At 23.6% G+C, this 22,704-nt stretch overlaps 1 protein-coding gene across 3 annotated transcripts in view; it reads right to left on the bottom strand.

The window, feature by feature from the left end:
* The window catches only part of LOC122508961, a 126,366-nt gene extending 104,363 nt beyond the window's left edge, over positions 1–22,003 (bottom strand). Inside the window, exons 1-2 of one of the 3 annotated variants that reach the window (XM_043622654.1) lie at positions 21,639–22,003; positions 16,672–17,069 (exon numbers count right to left, since the gene is read on the bottom strand). In XM_043622654.1, coding sequence (XP_043478589.1) covers positions 16,672–16,874 — 203 coding nt within the window. In that variant the 5' untranslated portion in view covers positions 16,875–17,069; positions 21,639–22,003. Of the gene's footprint in view, positions 1–9,553; positions 9,928–16,671; positions 17,070–17,451; positions 18,572–21,638 lie in introns of those variants that run through there. The other 2 variants (XM_043622655.1, XM_043622656.1) reach the window with 2 other exon arrangements.
* Between the last annotated feature and the right edge of the window lie 701 nt (positions 22,004–22,704).

Here is a 22,704-nt window from a genome sequence, read left to right as displayed (position 1 = left end):
CATTAACATATTTGACACTTTAAATGCTAATTTAGGTTAAATTCTCTTTTATTGTATTGAATACTAACTATATTAGAAGTAATATTGCAAATGTTACTTCTAATTCTGCTAATCTTTAAAAAATAATAAAAATCTACTAATAGAAGTTATAGAAAGAATAGTTTTGAACTAACGAATCATTGAAATTAGGATAATAATTATAGATCAAATCTAATAGATTATAGACTTACGGACTAAGCTAATCACAGACTAAATTTGCTATTGTTTGAAGCAATAAAATTAGCAATTTGAAACAACGGTAGAAAGGTCTTTTCAACATTTCCTTTCTTTCTTTTTTTTTTTGTTGCTTTCTATCAAGAACCAGTTATAGGTAACTACAATTTTGATTGACATTGCTTTGAACCAATTGTGTTAAAACTACAAATTTTTATGAAAAATTTCAATAAAGATTTTAAAATTCATAAATTAAAAATTCCTAGTAAAGAATTAACATTCATATAAATTAAACCTTCCTAATAAAGAATTAAAATCCATAAATTAAAAATTCATAATAAAGAATTAAAATTCATAAATTAAAAACTCCTAATAAAGAATTAAAATTCATAAATTGAAAATTTTTCAACCTTCTAAAATTCACAAATTTGAAATTTATCGATAATTAGCCTCTTGTTTTGTACGCATAATTCGCAAAAAACGTTATCCGGAAAATCTGCATGTTTGTTTTTAATATATTAATACAAAAAGAAGAGAAAGAAGAGAAATAAGAAAAAACGGCAATTCGTTCCGGGAAAGATTTTAATCGACGATTATGGCTGATTTTAGCAGCACTTGTTAACAATCCTGATGCAATGGGGGTTTACAACAGAAGGTATATATATATATATTATAAATATATATACATGTATACATATGAGAACTCACTAATTAATTATCGACATCGACAAAGTGGGAACCTGATCAGAATCTCACTGCCACATCATAACACGAACGCACACATAACCGGAAATAGTTTATTAGCATCGGAAGACGCTAAATCGCTTCTTACATCATGTACAACGTAAATTAGTACATACAAGTGAGGAGACCAGTTACCCTTAAGCCGCAAAAGCTCGTATTTTATTTTCACCAAACAGAAAAGTTCAATAAAGCAAATTGCTCTTTTCTTATATCACTCTATTAACGCAAATAAATTATTGGCGATCGTCTCTCGAATAAATATATCACTACTGACGCCTCTTTTACCACATCTTTTGCAGGAATTTTCAATCATATTATAATTATATTTTTTATTATTATTATTATTATTATTACAGGGTTGCCACGTTTTTGCTCATTTCAAATTCCCTGACTTTTCCAGGTTTTCCAAATTAAAAAACGGAATTTTTCTATCAATTTCCAACTTAAATTCTTAATTAAATCAATTTTTTTAAAATAATTTTTGAAAAAGTTCTTTAAGAATTTTTAAATCCATTTGCTTACAATTTAATTTTACGAAAATTCGATTATTCTGACATTCTTCAATTAAATATATTAGAAATTAAAAACATGAAACAATTACAAAAAAATTCCACTAAACTTTTTGAAAAAATTAATTCTTTAGAATTGTTAATTAAAAAGTATGAAAAGTTCAAATTTTCAAAGATTTTAATTTGAAACATTTTGAAAATTCAATTATTTCTAAAAATCCACGCTTTCAATAATTATTCAATTATAATCTAATATTTTAACTGAAATACATTTTTAAATCAATATTTATTAGAAAATTCTACGAGAATTCAATTATTTAAAAAATTTAAAAATAAAAATAAATATTTTACAATATTGAATTTTCATAAAGAATTTTATCAAAAAATTCTTAAATAATTGAATTTTCTTGACAAATTTTAATAAAATTTTTATGAATAATTTCATTTTTCAAGAAATTTGATGAAAATTATAGTTAAAAAAATTCAATTCTGCGATAAGTTTTATTATTTATGAAAATAATTCAATTCTTGTGAAGAATTTTATTAAAAATTTTTTAAATAATTGAATTTTTGCGAAGAATATTAGAATTTTTTAAATAATTGCATTTTTGGGAAAAATGTTATTGTTTGTAAAAATAATTGAATTCTTGCAATGAATTTTATTCAAATTTTTAGAAATAATTGAATTCCTAAAAAGAATTTGATTATTTATGATAATAATTGAATTCCTTTCAAGAATTTCAATAAAGTTTTTAAAAATAACTGCATTTTTCGTAGAATTTATTTAAAATTGCAATAAAAATTATTGAAATTAAATTAAATTAATTAAATTAATTAAATTAATTAAATAATTGAATTCTTGTGAAAATTTAAATATTTATGAAGATAGTGGATGAAAGTGATAAGAAAAAATTTGATTAAAATTAATTTTATTATTAAAAATTTTATTATTTATGAAAATAATTGAATCCCTTTAAAATATTTTATTATTTATGAATATAATTGAATTATAGGAAAGAAATTTATAAAAAATTTGTAAATAATTGAATTCCTGTGAAATTTTTATCATTTATGAAAATAATTAATTGTTTGCACGTAGAATTTTAGTAAATTTTTTTTAAATAATTAAACTATTTTGGAAAATGTTATTAAAATAGTAGGTTTTGAAAATAATTGAACTTTTACCAATAATATTATTAAAACTTTTTAAAATAATTTAAATTTTGCCAAAAATTATATTAAAATTTAATTATTTTAATACAAAAATAAATAATTTATTGACTAATTGAATGTTTCTTAACATTGAATTTTCATAAAGAATTTTATCAACAAATTTTTAAATAATTGAATTCTCTTGACATATTTCAATAAGATTTTTAAGAATAATTTCATTTTTCGAGAAATTCGATCAAAATTGTATTGAAAATAAGTGAAATTCTGACAAGAATTTTATTAAAATTTTTGAAAATAATTGATTTTGGGAGAAAAATTTTATTATTTATATAGATAATTGAAATTTTGACGAGAATTTTTGTAAATTTTTTAACATAATTGAATTTTTGCGAAGAATTATATTATTCTTGAAAATAATTGAATTCTTGAGACGAATTTTATCAAAATTTCTTTTTAAATATTTGAATTCTTTTATGAAATTTTGTTGAAATATTAGACATTGAAAATAATTGAATTTTGTCAAATTTTCGAAATTAATTAAATTTCTATGAAGAACTTCATTGAAATTATTTTGAAAAAATTGAATTGTTACAAAGAATTTCATTAAAATTTTTGAAAATAATTCAATTTTTTGAAGAAATTTAATTACATTTCAAACTCGAACATTTTGTCCTAGAAAGTGAATTACAATAATTCATTTTAATTTAACAAATTGTTTGTTTTTTTGTAAATTTATAATGCAACTTTAAAAAAACAGTTAAAGAATGTTTTTTTGAAACAAGTGAAAAAGTGTTTGAAAAAATTTAATAGAAACCAGTTCAATCAAAAATTGTATACAGCTAATTGGTTTTCTTTTAATTTTGAAAAGTTCAAATTAGAAAGATTTTTCCTCTTTAGAAAAATTTACGATGCAGTTAAAAACATGACTTTTGAAAAAAAAAGTGGAACACTAAAAACATTAGAAAGTATATTGCTCGGTATTTACAATAATGAGAGGGAAAAAAACAAATTAAGGCGCTAATCACTATTTACAGAATTCTAAATTGAAACCAGAATAGAATTTCCCAAAAAAAGTATTTAAAATTAATTGGAAAGCCAAACAAAACAAAAATTCGAAATTCTAAATAATTAAAATGTTTAATTTTAATTTCAATTCTAATTGTAATGTAAATTTTAATTTTAATTTTAATTCAAAGTGTAATGTAAATTTTAATTTTAATTCAAATTGTAATGTAAATTTTTATTTTTATTCAAATTGTAAAGTAAATTTTAATTTTAATTCAAATTGTAATGTAAATTTTAATTTTAATTCAAATTGTAATGTAAATTTTTATTTTAATGCTAAATGTAATTGTTATTGTAATTTTAATTTTAACACAAATTATTCAATACGTGAAAAAAATCCAATTAAAAATAAAATCAAAATCAATAAGGAACTGAAAATAATTCAATAAGGAAGCGAATTAATTATGCATGAAGAAAAAAAATTCCTCAATAAAAAAAACAATAAACAAAAATACTTGCGCGAAAAAATAACAAGAATGAAAATAATTTTATAAAATTCGAAACAAATTTATTAAAATCATTAAAAAAAAAAGCATTTCCTCATCGTTCTGTCTTATTTTGATTTCATTTAATTAATATAAGAATATTTTTCCTCAAAGTCTATACATAGAAATCGCGAGAATTGTTTAACTGTTTTTTTAAATTTATATTTAGAGAAGTATTTCTTGAATGGTAGAAGACGCTCTTTTATAGTTATAAATGTTGTATAGTGCGTGTATATATATATTGAACTTAAAGAAATTCTTTTAGTTTCCATTTCAAGAACAATGGCAAACTCTTGACTGTATTCACGTTGGAACGCAATTAACGCAAACGCACTAAGGGCAATCATATATGCAAGAGAGAAGACAGAAGGCTGATTTTCTGCTAAACTGGCATTTCTGTTGTGGAATATGTATAGATAATTGCATGAAAGCCGTCAAAAGTCACGATTTATAGTAACTTATAACACGCATTTCCATAAGACTATATATATACTATTTATATCGAAAATAAAAAAATTTACATATCATGAAAAAAAAGAACTATTATTAATTAACATTCCTCTTTATGTAAATATTTTTCTCTCTCCTTTGGAAATTTTAATTTTTTCGAAATTGATCGATAAAATATATTTTATCGGGTGTTATGCAAAATTATTTGCACAATATTTATTTTTTTTTTTATTATCAAAATTATTTGATTCGAAGAACCGATTAGTTGTTTATTATCAAATAAATATTTACTTGGATCAAGTAATTTTTATTTAAATCAAATAAATATTTATTTGGATCAAGTAATTTTACTTTTCAAATGAATATTTATTTGAATAAAATAATTTTTTTTATTTAAATCAAATAAATTGTATTTGAACAGAGTGGTCACAAGTTTCAGTTCATCAATTTCCCTGACAATTTACTGACATTAAAACTATTTTCCTGACAAAATTCTTTTTACAGGAAAATATAAAAGATTACAAAAACAAAAAATGAGTAAAATTTATAAATTTTAATAATTTATAAAAATTACAACTATAACCTTACCTGAATTCAATTATTTTCTATAATTTTCAACTAAACTTTATCTCTAAATCTATTATTTTAAATAATTTTTCGAAAGTTCTTTAAAAATAATTCAATTTTATTTAAATACACAAAAACTCAATTTTTTATAATAATTTTAACTGTCCATGTTTTTTTCATAACTTATTAAGATGTCATATTTTCAAAAAATTATAATAAACAAATTCTTAGATATTTAATAATTTAATAATTTCTTAAATATTTTAAAATAATTTTTGAAAAATTAAGATTTTTTTCATTATACCTATACAATCGAAAAATTTACAAACAATTGAAATTGTGTAAAATCCTTTAAAAATAATTTAATTTTTGATAAATATACATAAAAATAATCAAATTTTTGAAAAATTTTAATTGTCAATAATATAGATTTAATTTCTCCTAAATTTAAAGAACTCTAAAAAAGTATATTTTAAACAAATTTTAATTTATTCTGTTTGAAAACAAATTAATTTAAAAAAATTACGATAAATCACTTCTAAGCAATAGTTTTTAAAAATATTCTAATGTAATTTTTTCAAAATAATTGAATTTCTTAAAAAAAATTTTATGTAATTTAAAAACACTAATTATGTAATTTTTTGATGAATTTCAATTAAAAATTTTAAACATGATTTTTTTCTCAAAAATGTTACAAATAATTCTAAAATGTAATTATATTGTTTGTTTTTTTCGAAATTTTCAAAAATATGTAATTGAAAATATTGAATTTTAAGAAAACCAGTCGCTAATTTTCATTAATTTTCATTTTTAAATTTACATTTAAAGATTTTTCATTAACATTTTTGATAATTCAATTATTTTCAAAATTTTCAATTTAAATTCTTCAAAAGTTGATTTTCAAAACTTTTAACAAGATTCTTGAAAAAATTAATTTTCGATAATTCAATTACTTTCAAAATGTTCAATTAAAATTCTTCAAAAGTTGATTTTCAAAAACTGTAACAAAATACTTGAAAAAGTGAATTATTTTCAATTAAATTTTACAAAATTTCAATTATTCAAAGAGATTTTTATCATAGATATATATTTGGAAAATTTAATTATCTTAAATAATGAATATAATGATTCAAAAATAATTTGTTAAATATTTGTTTATAGTTATTTTTCGCACTATAAAAATCAAAGTAAGTTTCATTTTATAATAAAAATTTGGTATTTTGTTGCAATATTTGGAAAAATTTCCCTGACAAAAAATTTTTTCCTGTCATTTCCCTGATTTTACTGACAAAAATGTCAATTTTTTTTTAATTTTTAATTTAATTTATTGAATTTAATTTTAATTTCTGTATTTAAAGCAAATTCCATTTGATTCTTTTAAGTAAAACCTATTTGATTCAAGTAAATATTTATTTAATATTAGACAAGTAATCGGTTATTTGAATCAAATAAATTTTTTTAGAGTTAAAAGTAATTTTCAATAAAGAAAGAAAATTGCATTCAAAGTTTTTCTGCAGATATCAAATTGAAGCAAAAAAAGAATCAAAACGTTGCTTCTTGCGAAGCAACGTTTTGATTCCTTTTTTGTTTCAATTTCGTTTGCGAGAGAGTTTTCATGCCGTCTAGGCGGAAATTTTTGGAACTAAAATGGCGCGAAATTCAAATTCAATTCATAAAAATAAAAAAGAATATAAATAGTATAAAATATAAATATCTAAAACTTTTACTGAAAAGACTGAATTTCTAAATTTACCATCTTGTTTCAAAACAGTTAACAATTTAATTATCAATTTATTCTCAACCAACAATAAAAATAACCAAAAAAAATATCCACTTTCCTTCAATCAAAATTTACGTGCAATAATTTACTAGAAAATTAATTTTCATATCATTAGAGTGGCTAATTTGAATTTCAACATAAAAAGCACGTAATTGGAAAATAAAAATAAAAAAATTCCGTTACAATCATAAAAGTTGTGCGTAACCATGTGCATGCGCTCGCTCGTTATTTGATGAATAAGAATCATGTGTTGAGCGTAATTAATCAATTTGTCGCTTTATCGATATATGCGCTTATAAAATAAAATAAATAAATAAATATTTAAATTTTTCCCGATTTCACACACAACTAATTGCGATTATGATAAAAATTTATATATCAACAGCACCTGTGTATAGGGGACTCATTAACTTGATTCACGGAAAAACAACGAGTGACCATTACTTCCGGTGTGTTTGTGCGAAGGAAAACGACGCACGTCTCAAGAAACCGTTTTAATGTACCGCAATAATTATACGGATTTAATCAAATTTCATCTCCTCTTCTCGCGCGCAATGATGATACAAAACTTTCTGTCTCAATGATTTCAAATTTGCATCTTCACGCAATTAGAAACATTTTGCATTTTAACATTTATATCGATATTTTAATTTATCCCTCTTGCGATGACACAAAATAATATATATATATTTGATTGAGACATATTTCCTCAAAATATTTATTGCGAGCAAACAAAAACAAATGAAAGAAAATAAAAAAAAAAATATTATAAGTGTCCATGACATTGATTAATCACTGCCTCTGGATATATGTAATTTGATTTGAGTTTCGCAGGTAATTGGAAAATAGAAAACCTGAATTGAAATCGACGTAATTAATCTCAAGGAGATCAATGTTAAAATGGGTTTTTTTTTTTTATTTTTGGGTGTATAAAAACACGTTCAGACAAAAGATGTGTATAATATTTTATGTATAAAATTGACTTATAAAAGCCCATTTAAATCAAAAAGGGGAAATAATGGATATTTCTTGAGAATTATAATTTCATTTCAAATTAGTTGCAATTATGTGTTTATCATTTTTTTTCCCTACGGTGCCATATCGCAATTATGCAAAATTGTTGGCAATTATTTAAGGCATTAAATAAATCCATGTTCACATTATGATCTCATAGTTGGGGGATAATTAAATTAATTTTTTTAAATATATCAAGTTTATAATGATTTATGTTCAATTTTTCGTTGCATTTTCATCTAGGCTTGATGTGCGTTTAAAAGCTTAACTTGCACTTTTCTACGTTGCCATTCGTTTAGACGTTTTGAAATTTTTATTTTCTTAAATACGTAAATAAAGAATTATTTCTTTATTTATCTTTATAAAAAAAAAATTATAAATTTTTATAAATAATTAGAAAATGCAATGAACAATTGAACATAAATCATTAAAAACTTGATAAAATATTTTTTAATTATAAATTATTTTATTTTATATACACTCTGCAAAAAAAAATTATTTGATTCAAAGAAGCCATTACTTGTCATTTATCAAATAAATATTTTATTTCAATCAAATAATTTTTATTTAAATCAATTAAATGGTATTTGAATCAATAATTTCAGTATTTAAAGCAAATAATATGAATTGAACCATTTAATTCACTCAAATAAAAAAATTGTTTGATTCAAGTAAATATTTAATAGATAATAGTCAAGTAATCGGTTGATTAAATATTATTTGAATCAAATAATTTTTTTCAATCTATATAAAATAAAATAAAGGAATTTTAAAATTGGATAATAAAATATTAAAATTAAAACATTTCGAAATAAAAAATAAAAAAAAATGTATTACTTAAAATAAAAGAGGAATTGAAGAGTCAGCCAAAATAAAATTTAATTCAATTGTTGCATTTTTCAACCAAACGGGAATTTATAATTAAAAATTGTCCACTTTTCCTAAAATAATTTTCGTTTATAAATTTTTTATTGCTTAAAAATATGATTTTTAATTTTAATTACTTGCCTTGAAATTTAAGTTTTTATTTGAAATAAAATTTAATTAAAATTTTTATTATAATTATCATTAATTAATAATTATTAACTTTCATGATTTTCATAATTTTCACGAAATGAAAATTTTCTAAATATATCCACAAATTTTGAACGTTCAAACAAACTAAATGTTTTTCACTAAAAAGATTTTCATGAATCACTGATTGAAATAAAAACTAGAGACACACATTTTATCTAATTAAAAGCACTAAAATTATTTTTTTTCGACACTGACGCAAATAGAATAAAAATTTGTTTCGAAGAATAAAAAAATAAATTTCGTTCATCTGAGCGTTCAAAAGTTGAAGATCACGAACGAAACTTGAATATACAGAATATTTTCCCGAAAATTAACTTTCCTTTTTGACAGTAAAATAAAAAGTATCCAATAAAAACTTGTAAATTAATTTATTATCCAATTAATTTCCATAAATTAATTAACTCCAGGAGGGAAAAAATAAAAAAACAGCAACCACACAAAATTCATAATAAACAATCGGAAATAAAAGACAATACCTGAATAAACTAAAGTCTCGAAAAAATTCCAGGAAAATTAAAATGTCCCATTCGTATCACGAGTCACAGAAAAAAAAAACTTTTTCTTCCCTTTTTTTTTGAAATGCACCTTTTTCCCGTTAAGCGTGTATATCACTTCATCTTTGCGAGTCTATATAGGTTTTGGAATTTCACGGAAGCCACTTTGAAGCAAACCGCTTCTCGAGATAGCCCGAGGTTTACTGACAACCGAGTACCGCTGTAGCCACCTGCTTGTAATGTTACCTGAGTTTACCTGAGATGCGTCATGCATGGTGGGGAGAAAGGATAACATGGACACAAACCCACACTTATATTTTATATGCCAGCGAACATCGCGTAACGTGATTCATTACTCATCCAATTTCATTTTTTCAAGATTACATTCTTTATCTTTAAAATAGTTTTTAAATGACTGATAAACCGCATAATTATGTTTGATTTTATCAAAAAAAAAAAAAAAAAAACGAAAAAAAAAACAAAAAGATATTTTATTAAAAATACTTTCCATAATTATTTTCACATTCTCAACATTTTTGTCTTTTTTTTTGTGAATTGAAAATAAAAGAGACGAAAAATTATAAGAGCGAAACAAATTAAAACATAAAAGAAAAGTGTTATTTATCACCTCTTTATTTCATTTCAAGAAGAATTTATTGATTCAACTCTTTAAAATTCAAATCAGCGTAATTCCGACGATTTAAATTTAAATAAAAAAGAAACATTTTCTTATAAAAAAAAATTCTTCTTTTTCTTTCAATCGAATTCATTTTCATTTATTTATTTATTTTTATTTATTTACTCACTTTTCTTTCTTTTTTTGTTTCTTTATTTTTTTATTTTATTATTTATTTCCTTTTTTATTTCATTTATTTTTGTTTATTTTCTTTTTTATTTTATTTATGTTTGTTTATTTCCTTTTTTATTTTTTTTCATTATTTCTTTGTTTCTCTGATTAATAATATAAATTTTTTTATCAAAATTAATTAATTTTTTCTTCATGTAAATTTCATCCCTTCAAAAAGTTCTGAAAGTTGAAATTAACAAAATTCATTGATTTCTTTTCGAAATTCAAAATTAATTAGATTAATATATTGTGTCCTGCAATAAAAATTAAACTTTCAAAAAGAGATTAAATTCAATATTGTTACTTATTTTTATTTTTGAAAATGTTTATATAAGAAAAAATATTTCGTTTATTTTAAAGTTTAAAAGTTTTGAAAAATTACTTTTATAGTAAAAAAAAATTATTCAAAATAAGGAGAAAATTTTTAACTATAAAAAATGCATAAATTTCACTGCAATTATATTTAGGTTTATTTTAAAAGTTCAACATTTTTGAAAAATAAATTTATTCTCGAAATATTCTGAACGTTCAAATCAACAAAATTCATTTATTTGTTTTCCAAATTCGAAAATAATTAGAATAATATTGCGTCACGTATTATAGTAATTTATAAAGTTTCAAATATTAAATTAATTTTCAATTTTTCTTTATTTTTCTCCTTAAAAATATTAAATAAACATCTCAAAATAAACAAGAAAAAATTTAATCAAACAACGAAAAACATAAATTCCACTCTTGTAATATTTGGGTTCATTTAAAAGTTTAGAATTTTTTAAATATAAATTTATTTCCTCAAAATTTTTGAACTTTCAAATGAACCTTAATATTATATTAAATATTTTAAAAATTAAATATAAATTTTGTATATAAAATTATTATATTAAATATTTTTTTTTATTACAATGGAATATTATAAACTTTTTAAATTTGAAGTAGTAAAAAAGTTTACTAGTTTTAAAAAGAGACTCACTTTTTGTTTTTGAATTAAAATTATTCAAAAAACTACATTATTTTCAGAAAAACTTCAAGAAATTCTACAAAAGAATTTAATTATTTACAAAAACTCAAATAAAATTGTTTAAAAGAATTTAACCTTCTATCAACAATTGTAATACAATTTTAATTGTAAAATTATTACTTATCAACAAAATAAGAGAAGAATTAAATTATTTTCTAAAAATTTCAATAAAATTGAATAATTAAAAGATTAATTTTAATAATTAAGAAACACGATGATTTTAAAAACTTGAAAGAAATTGTTCATAAAATTAAATTAAAATTATTAAAGAAACTTCAAGATTTTTTAATAATATTCTTTCACAAGAATTAAATTATTTTCATAAATAATAAAATTTTTCGAAGAAGAAATTCAATTATTCTCAAATTTCTCGATAAAATTCTTTGTAAGAATTTAATGATTTTCATTACATTAATTTTAAAATTGAAAATATTTAAAAAGAAAAATTATTTAAAAAGTTAGAAAACAAAAAAGCAAACAACAACTAATTTTAATTAGTGACTGATTTTTTGCTTTTGAATTAGTACATTTTACTAGTGAATTACTAAAAATTATTACTCATTTTAGTAAAAATAGTAGAAATGACTATTTATTAGTACAAATTATCAATTGAAAAGCAAGAAGTCAGTCAATTAGTAAACTTGACTAATAAATAGTAATTTCTACTAATTTATTAGTAAAATTTACTATATAATTCAAATTTAGAGAGTAATTTCTACTTATTAGCAAAATTTACTAATTAAAAAGCAAAATATCAGTCATTAATTTAAATGAGTGATTACTAATTAAAAATTAAGAGAGAGAAAAAATTATTTTATTATAATAAAATAAATAAAAAATACTATTAAAATACAAAGAATCAATGAAAACATGAAACGAAAGCGAAAAAGAAAAATACTCTCAATAAGTGGATCAAAACAAACTTAGCTATCGCAATTTATACTTTATATAACTCGTCTATCAATGCTCTTCTTTCTGATGTAATCGTCGGCGTTATAAAAAAAGAAAGGTGTAAAAACATCGGTAATAAAAGAAAAAAAAAAGAACAAGTGCTAACGACTTCATTCCACTTGAAACAAAAATGATGACATAAGAAACAAGAAATCACAAACGTTATATTCTTTCTCTTCAAAGTTAAATGCATGAATTAAAGATACTACAACTTTTCTTTGGCAAAACTAATTTTCCTATGGTTCGTAAAGTTCATTACCGTTTTCCTACAAAAAAATAACAGCGATTTTAATCATTTTCTACGAAGGCATTTTACATGCGCGTTCACGCATTGTAAACAAAGAATAAGAAAGAAAACTGTTTATACAATATATATGCGATCTTGTTAAAATAGAAAAATTCCAATGAAACTGAATTTAAATAGTATAATATGGAGAAAATTTAGAATTAGATTTGAATCTAGAAATTTAATACCCAATTTTTTTCCAATTTTTTAGAGATCACAATTATATGATAGGAAAATAATATTTCTATAGCACTGAGTTTTCAATTGTATCTGTTTGAATTTATATATTATAGAAAGTGATGAGAACATTTGGAAAAGCGCAATTTAAAATAGAAATATACAAACAAAAAAGAAGAATCGAATTAGCAATTTTTATTCACACTATATAGTTTGTGTATTATTACAAGCGGAAATGAGACCCCTGATCATATATACAGCTGAAATTAATTTAACATCATATATACACGTGAAAGTACATGAAATTAATCCATTCTCCTTCATTACTCGCAAATGTATAATATATGATGAAGATACACCTCATTATATGAGAAAAAAAAAGTATATATATGTATAAAATATGAATTGCAATTATATTCATGATTGCCCTCTAAAACAATGGTCCCAATGATAACAAAAAAGAAAAAAATAATGTTTCGCCGGACTGTGCGTTTTCTACAATGTGCAACAATTATCCTTTAGAAGTATAATTGCAATTATAGTTCCTATTCTTGTAGCAGTATTTTTTATTCCCTTTGAATTCAGAAGGAAAAAAATAATTTCATTCGTTCTAAATTTTTCGTTCCTTCATCTCGTTGAGAAATATTCGTTTAGAAATATTCCAGAAGTTTTGTAAAAATTATTCCCAAAGTTATAGTTTTTCTTAATTTTTGTACATTTCTTTAATTTTTCAATTTCCTATTTATTTCAATTATTTAATTCAATAGTCAATTTTATTCAATTTTATTAATTTTCTTGAATTTTATGATTGATTTTATAATTATGATATTATAATTCATTGATTTTAATTTAATTATTAATTAACCCAGAATTTGGGGTTAATTCTTCGCGAGAATTCAATTATTTTCATAAATATTAATATTCTTCAAAAAAATTCAATTATTTTTATAAATAGTAAATTTTTTCTTAAAAATTCAATTATTTTCAACAAAATTTCAGGAAAGAATTCAATTATTTTCTTAAATTTTCTTAAATCCATCTGAGCAATTCAATTATTTTTTTTAAATAGTAAAATATTTCAAAAAATTCAATTATTTTCAGTGAAATTTCACGAAAGAATTCAATTTTTTTTACTTCATTCGTTATGAAATTTTTCAAAAGAATTTAATTACTTTCTAAAACTTTAATAAATTCTTCAAACCAATTCAATTATTTTAAATATAATTTTAATAACATATCTCGAAAGAATTTAATTATTTTCAAAAACTTCAATATAATAATTAAATGAAACAAATTAATTACTTTCAATAATTTCAAGAATTTAATTATTTTTGATAAATAGTAAAATTGTTTTCCAAAAATTTAATTATTTTCAACAAAATTTTAGAAAAGAATTCAATTATTTTCTAAGATTTTCTTGAATCCTTCGAAACAATTCAATTACTTTTTCAAAATATTAAAATCTTTTCAAAAATTCAATTATTTTCAATAAAATTTCACTGAAGCATTCAATTTTTTTTATTTAATTCGTTATAAAATTTTTCAAAACAATTCAATTATTTTTAATATAATTTTAATAAAATTTTTCGAAAGAACTTAATTATTTTTAAAAACTTCAAAATAATAATTTAACGAAACAATTCAATTACTTTCAATAATTTCAAGAATTTAATTATTTTTAATAAATAATAAAAATCTTTTCAAGAATTCAATTATTTTCAATTCAATTTAATAAAATTCATTTAAAAAATTCCATTATCAAAAATTTTTAAAAATCCTTCGATACAATTCAATTTAAAAAAAAATTTTAATAACATTTTTGTAAAGAATTCAATTATTTTCTAAAATTTTAATAAATCCTTCAAAACAATTCAATTATCTTTATAACTATAGTAAAATTCATAGCAATGAGTTTTTCGAAAAAATTTAATTATTTTTTATATTTTAGTCAAAATCCTTGAGAATGAATTAAATTATTTTAGAAAATTGTTATTAACTTTCAGAGAAGAATTTAATTATTTTCTAGAAATTTCAATAAAATACAATTTAATTAAAAGTTTAATTTCACTAATAATTAAGAAACACGATAATTTAAAAACTTTGAAAGAAAATGTTCGTAAAATTCAATTACTTTTAAAAATTTTCAATTAAAATTATTAAAAAAAATTTTTAAATTTAAAAAAAATTCAAAGAAATTCTTCAAAAGAATTTAATTAGGATTTTCAAAATTTTTAATAATATTCCTCCACAAGAATTCGATTATTTTCATAAATAATACAATTTTTCGAAGGAATTCATTTATTTTTAAATTTTTTAAATAAAATTCTTTGTATATGAATTCAATGATTTTCGATACATTGATTTTAAAATTGAAAATATTAAAAAATAAAAATGATTAAAAATAGTAGAAATTACTATTTATTAGTAAAATTAGTAGAAATTACTACTTATTAGTAAATCTGGTAGAAATTACTATTTATTACTAAAATTTACTAACTCAAAAGCAAAAAAATCTAAATTAAAATTAGTTAAAAAAACTAATTTGATGATATTATTTTTACTTCTTTTTAATTTTCTTTTTTTTAATTAAAAAAACACGGTTTACATAAAAAAAAATTATTTTTAATATTTTTTTAATTAGTTTTTAATTAATTTAATTAAAAAGTTATTTTTAATATTTTTTTAATTAGTGTTTAATTAATTTAATTAAAAAATTATTTTTAATATTTTTTTAATTAGTTTTTAATTAATTTAATTAAAAAATTATTTTTAATATTTTTTTAATTAGCTTTTAATTAATTTAATTAAAAAATTATTTTTAATATTTTTTTAATTAGTTTTAAGAATTTTTTAATTAATTTTTAATTAATTTAATTAATTTTAAGAATTTTTATTTAAAAAAAAATTAATTCTCAACTAAACAAATGTTAAATTTAAATTACCATTCACTTCAATATTGTAATTATTGAAAATATTTATAAAAAATTTCCATCGTTGGTATAAAAGTTTAAAATTTGAGTGAAATAAAAATGTAAGTATATGAATTGAAGAATAATAAAATATTACTAAAAAATACTAAAATCACTATATAGTCGTTTTTATAAATAAATAACTAATAACTAATATTACATTCACGGAAGAAGTACTATCGTAATTCTTAATTTTTATATCAAGCATAAACCGCAATTTCAACCCGGAACCGATAGAGATAGATCTTGATCGATCTTCTCATGGATAAATCCGAGGATAAATCTTCCGAGTTCTGCGTTCTCACGCACCTTCATTTTTATCTTTACTACATAATCTAACTTCAATCTATCAGTTTTCTACCTTATCCTTTCCACCTTACCCAAAGAGTTTCGATTGTCAATCAAGCAGTTTTCTACCTTATCCGATCCTACTTTCTATTTTACCATCAAGGGGTATTTTTATTTTCAGGAATTTTCCGGATTGCAGTAACGATTTTCTACTTTACCATTAAGAGAAGAAAAGATTTCCCTATCGGTTATTATCGATTGGGAATCTTTTCTTCTCTTAATGGTAAACTGTAAACTGATGTTTTATAGTAAAAATAATACTTTGGCGCTCACTTTAAATCGTGAGATTATCTTTTCGGGACATTAACGATTTTTCCACATTACCAACAAGCGGTAATAAATTTTCAGGACATAAACTATATTTCTATATTACCAACAAGCGGTAATAAATTTTCTGGGCATTAACCATTTGTCTACATTACCAAAAAGCGGTAATAAATTTTCTGCAAATTACCGATTTTTCTACACATTACCAACAAGCGATAATAAAATAAAGTCACTCACCTGTCGAAAATAAAGCTGTCTTGATGATATCCACATTCCTTGCATCCACTGCATCTTGATGATAAATCAGTGTCTCGATCGCTGTTCCCATATTGATCCTTTCTCCCCTGTGAATCGATCACTGCACTCCACGTGCGCTGAATAAAGTGGAGTAAACTCTGCGATTTGCTCCTTCTACTCGGCTGTGATCTTGAATTTCCCATTTTATCCTCACCCGGTAACTTTTTTCTTTTTATTCCTATTTTCACCACTGGATCAATCGTAAACACTCACGAAATTAACGGTTCATCATCAACATCATCTTCGAGTTTCTTGTCAAAGCACAACGTGAACGGCTATACAACATTCTTGTAAAATTACACCGTTCCACTGTATCACGTGACCCGTGCTCTCCACATCTGCAATTAACATTCTCTCATTATTATAATTTTCCCTCTTTTCTTTTATTTAATAATTTTTTTTAATTCTCACTACTGATTTTGAAAACACTTTTTGAAAATATTTTGAAAACATTTGTTGAACATTTGTAAAACATTTGTTGAACATTTGTAAAACATTTGTCGACATTTGTAAAACATTTGTAAAACATTTATAAACTTTTGTTAACTTTTGTAAAACATTTGTAAAACATTAGTAAAACATTTGTAAAACATTTGTAAAACATTTGTAAAACATTTGTAAAATTATAATAAAAATAAAAATTATTTATCAAAATGGTATATAATTCAATATTTAAAGGATGGTTTTGCTCGCCACCCGTGTTTACACTCCCGTAATTACAGGTCACATGTGAGTCTCGAAAGTAGCGTTTTGTGGCCTGACCGGTGCGCACTTCCTGGAGCGTAGAATAGGGTTAAGTGAATTTATGTAGAAGGGGGAGAAAAAAATATTTGTTTTTAAGAAGAGGAAACTCCAGCACACGTGCATTGAACTTTCGGAAAGTTGGAAAACTTAATCACACGATCGACAAGCTCTTATGTAAAATTAGTATCACAATTCTATTTTCCTTACGATTCCAAACGAATCGCTAAATATTCTACGGTCTGATTTTCACGCGATTATTTCCTCATTGTTCAACTGAAAGTTTATAATCTTTTTTTATTACTATTATTACTACCGCGAGACTTTCCATATTTTTCACAAAAATAAAAAATCACTTTACATTCTAATGTTTTTTTATTTACCACGACCTTCACGCTTTCTTTTTCCTCTATACATTGTAAATTACTTTACACATGCAAATTGAATTTCGTGTTATTTCTCTGATATTTTATAATAATATTTAGGTAATTAGATCGACTAATTAGAAAACTGTCCTTAATGGCTATTAATTAACGTTAATATTAATTAGCAATTGAGGCTCGTTTAGATTTTTATCATATTCAGAGATAACGGAGATTCATCAGTTTTCAAATGGTCTTCATTGTTTCGGATTTTTTTTTATTTAATGGTCCCTTTGTGGAAAAGTTTGCTAATGTCTCTATTTTAGCGTGAATATTCGCGTGTTCCCAGACTTGGTGCGCGTAAAGAAAAAAAAATACAGTTTAAAGAAATCTATTCATTTCGAAAGATTGACATCCTGTCACACTCGAAACTATTCACTGTAACCGAGCCTATCGAATTGGACGTTCTTTATCTTTATTACATAATTACACTACAAATGACAATTTTACACTTTTTCTTCACCATTTCCACTCGTTTTTGTGCAATTATATCTATTTACTTTACTGTTTTCCTTATTATTCCATTAGTGTTCGGTAATGTTCATTAATATTTCAAAATTATTCCGCTATTTCCCATCTTTTTGTTTCATTAAACTTTTAGTGTTATTGGAACCGATTATCCTTAGTTCTCGTGTTTCTTCTTTCTCTTTTTCCTCTTCTTCTATTTCTTCTTCATTTTCTTCTCCTATTTCTTCTTTATTTTCTTATTACATTTCCTTTTTTTACTCCTTTTCGTAATCTTTTTCTTTCTCTTCTTCCTTTTCGTATTCTTTTTTCTTCTTCTTTTTCTTATTTCTCTTTTTAGTCGTTTTCCTTATTCCTCTTCTTGTTTCTATTTCAAGTTATAAAGTTCTTAATTACCAGAGTTCAACTACATAAAAACGTGTTTCAATCTAAAAGTGTATGTTTCAATTTATGAACATGTGCTTCACTGGAAAAATATGTGTTCCACGAGGAGAATGTGTGTTCCACTATTAGAAGACGGTTTTTTTTTATTTCGGAGAATAAATGTTCCTCTATATTCATGAGAGACTTCCTTTGCAGGTGAAGATGATTTTAGTGAAGGCTAATTCGAGATAAGCTTTGTTCCACTCGAAAATTACTCCGTAAAACAAAAGAAATTTTATCCTCGCAGATGATCTTTATTATATTTTTATTCCAAACTTCTTTTCTCTCCGCACTCGTAAATGTATCTTCTCACAAGTTCCCATAAATGAATTCAAACTAAAAATGTACTCAACAAAAATGTACCACTAAAAATTTATTTCCTACCAAAGCTTCTTCCACTATTAACAAAGTGTTGTATCCGTTAAAACATACTGTACACCAAAACTTGTTCCATTGTAAAAATCCATAGTATTTTGAAAGATAACATTGAAATTTGAATCCAGAACAAAAATCCGTTGTCTAATTTCTCCACTGAGAATCAAAATCCTTTAACCAAATTCAATACGTAAATAACAAAAATCCCACACAAGAATCAACTTCCTTGTTAACAAACATCAAAAAAGTAATAAACTGAAAATATCATCTCACACCTTGTAATTGCTCTCTTTCGTAAGTGAATTGTTGCAATAGGTGTAACAATCATTATTCACAATCAAAGTCACTTGGCACTATGAATAAAGACACTTACACTTCGACGCACTCACATATATTTACACACAATTAATTCACCGCATATATTCCGTAAAGTAATACAGTCTTCATAGAACAAAGACTTTCCGCAAAGTGTCTACTCGATTTGTTTTAGTTGTTGGTTCAGCAAGCACTGACACCACTCCTGCATAATTACCGTCTTTGCGCACCGGTAATGTTGATCCGGTAATATTCCAAAGTGTATCTTGGATGCACTGAGAGAGAGAGAGAAAGAGAGAGAGACTCCCATCCAGATTCAACGGTATTTTAATGAGTCAAAAATTCATTATGCACATACCACTCAACGCAAATCACTTACTTTGCCTCCTTTACTTCTTATATATACAATGTTGCGTAAAAAACATTTCCATACATCCGTTTCTTCACCGCGTATACATATGGGTAATATATGTATTGGTAATTTATGCCGTCATTATTGTTGATTTATCAATGAATATGTGCAAAATACACATCATTAGTTTTCTTCTCTTCTTTTTTGGGGCGGAATTTATTCAGCTTTATTCCGTTGATTCTCGATTAATAGCAGATTTGTTTAGACTGATTTTCTTCTCTTTTTGGAAATTATTTATTGGAGAATGTATTTAATTTTATTCCGTTGATTCTTGATTAGGAGCAAAATTTGTTTTATGTTTACCGAAACATCTGTTGCATTGGCATCAATTGCAAAATCTCATTTAGTAATGTGTTGTTAAATTATTTCCTGATGTATCTTTCGGAATATCTGCATCTTTTAGAATATTTGCATATTTTAGATCATCTGCAATTTTTAGATCATTTGCATTTTTTAGATCATCTGCAACTTTTAGAATCTCTGCTTCTTTTAGATAATCTGCATCTTTTGGATTTGCATCTTTAAGATCATCTGCATCTTTCAGATTTGCATCTTTTAGATCAACTGCATTTTCAGATTTGCATCTTTGAAATCTGCATCTTCCATAAACGAAGTTTAAACAAAGTAATGAATTTCCTCATTTGTAAAAATATCTTGTCGGAATTTTTGTACAATCTGCTAAAGATTATCTTGCGTAAAATATTTTACGAGACATCTAATAAATATATTGTGCAAAGTCTTTCATAATGATTGCGGTTTCTATAAAAAAAATATCTTCCGCGAAATCTCTCATGACATCTTCAAGAAAATATTTTGTGAAAAATGCTGCACGTGATTAACATCTGGAAAGTATGTTATGCAAATTCCATTTGGTATGATTGACATTCTAGAAAAAATTTAACTGCAAACCATTTGATTAATCTAATTAATCAAATAAATATCTTCCGGTAAAATCTATCATCTGCTGTCTGCGATTATCTTGATCATCGTCTCTCTGTTTTTTTTAGTTTTTAATCTTGCTCTAACGTTTTAGGGTTTTAGATTTCAGGTTAGTTTCGACCACTTTTCGACATTTTTTCCGTCAATTTAAATTTTTTTCAGTTACTTTTTACGTTCTTCTTGATTGATTTTAATTTTTGTATCTTCTGCTGATTTTTCGGTTACCTTCTGCAAATTTTTTTCATTGCTTCTCCTCTTAATTTTATCCTCAAAAAATGAGAAGGTGAACGAACATCTGCTAATTGTCTTCCGTTGTTTTCTTTTTCCTAATTTTCATCTCAGTATTCATCCATATTCTTCTAAATACTTTTGATCAATTTCTAACTACTTTTTATCCTTTTGATTGTTTATTAGTTTTCTATTTGTCAACTGATGTCTGGAACAACTCCGATTCTCGACAGGTTGATTGTTGTCTTAATTCCCTTCTTCTCACTCTCTTAATACATCTTTCTCCTGCGCTTGATTGCTCCTCAACTCTTGATTGATGATTTCTCCTCGACTGTGTTTTACTCCCTTAAATTTTCCCTACTTCACATTATAACACTTGTTCCCATAATTTTCGCACTCAAAAAATTCTCTTTTACAAATCGTTAAAATTACAATTTTACAAATTGTTCTCTTAAGTTTTGCACACAAACATTTTTCTCTTTTACAAAATTACAACTAATTTTTTAACTTGTTTCAACTAAAATTTATCAACTTGTTACAACTATAATTTTTCAACTTGTTACAACTACAACTTTTCAACTTCTTACAATTTACGAATTGCTGACACCATCTTCTTCTAAAGGGATAACTTTGATTCCACCTAGGGAAGATGAAACAAGAAGTCCCAATTTTTAAAGATTTAATGGGGATTAATTTAATGAAGATAGTGTGTTTGAAGAGCGTTGTTTGCGATACGAGTGATGATGGTGGATTTCGAACGTTGACTGGTTCTCTCCTCGTGAATGCCTTCAAGGTGCACGTGTATTAACGTTTTGCGCGAGCTCTCTCTCTCTCTCTCACTCTATCTTTCTCTTTCTCTCTTTCCCATCTCGACTATGATGTCTCGCGGTTGGCTTCCAACAGACTCTGGGTCAAACCACGACCTACGCTTTTCCACTGGAGCACACTTTGACTCGCGCCAAATGCAACAATCTCCTCTCCTCGTCGTTCACTACTAATGTCTAATTCACGCGCTCACGCTACGTGTGAAACGAGTGGGAGGAATTAGACGTACTATCCTCTAAGGATTCTTTTAAGGATGAGATTTAAAGATCGTTTCCTATACTCAATTGACGATTCTGCATGCTAATTACACTAATTCTGCTTTACTAATTATCAGTCGCGAAAATTCTTTTTTCTTGTTATGTTGTTAAGTACTACTCACTTTTTACCGGATGTTAATATACTTCACTTTACCGAATTTTTAGTCATAAAACTAATTACTGATAAAACTGATTTTTATGGAAAGTTCCACTTTGCCATTCACTTTGGTTTGTAGAGAAGAAAGATGTTTTTTGTATGCTTCATGTATTTTAACAATCAGTTTTTAATCGTTTAAATTATCGTACATTAGTGGGTAAAAAATTGGTATAATTGGACGTTATTGAATAAAAAACTTAGGATTAGGAAAAGCATTAGGGAATAAAAAATTCGTATTCGCTGAATTGTTTTCTACTTCAAATATAATGTATACCTCCTCCTGGATTATGCCTTTCGGTATTGAAGAGAATGAAAAGTAAAAACCATTCATTTCAGTAGTAGGAAGTTTTACATCCTATCATTTGCCTCTTCTAATGGAAAACAATTCTCTTAATAAATAATATGGTTTTAAAG

This window comes from Leptopilina heterotoma, unplaced genomic scaffold, assembly GCF_015476425.1.
Source record: "Leptopilina heterotoma isolate Lh14 unplaced genomic scaffold, ASM1547642v1 Lhet_59, whole genome shotgun sequence".
In the NCBI taxonomy this organism is placed as follows: domain Eukaryota; kingdom Metazoa; phylum Arthropoda; class Insecta; order Hymenoptera; family Figitidae; genus Leptopilina; species Leptopilina heterotoma.
Note: the sequence above shows the minus strand (reverse complement) of the source record. Positions and strands in the feature narration are given on the sequence as shown.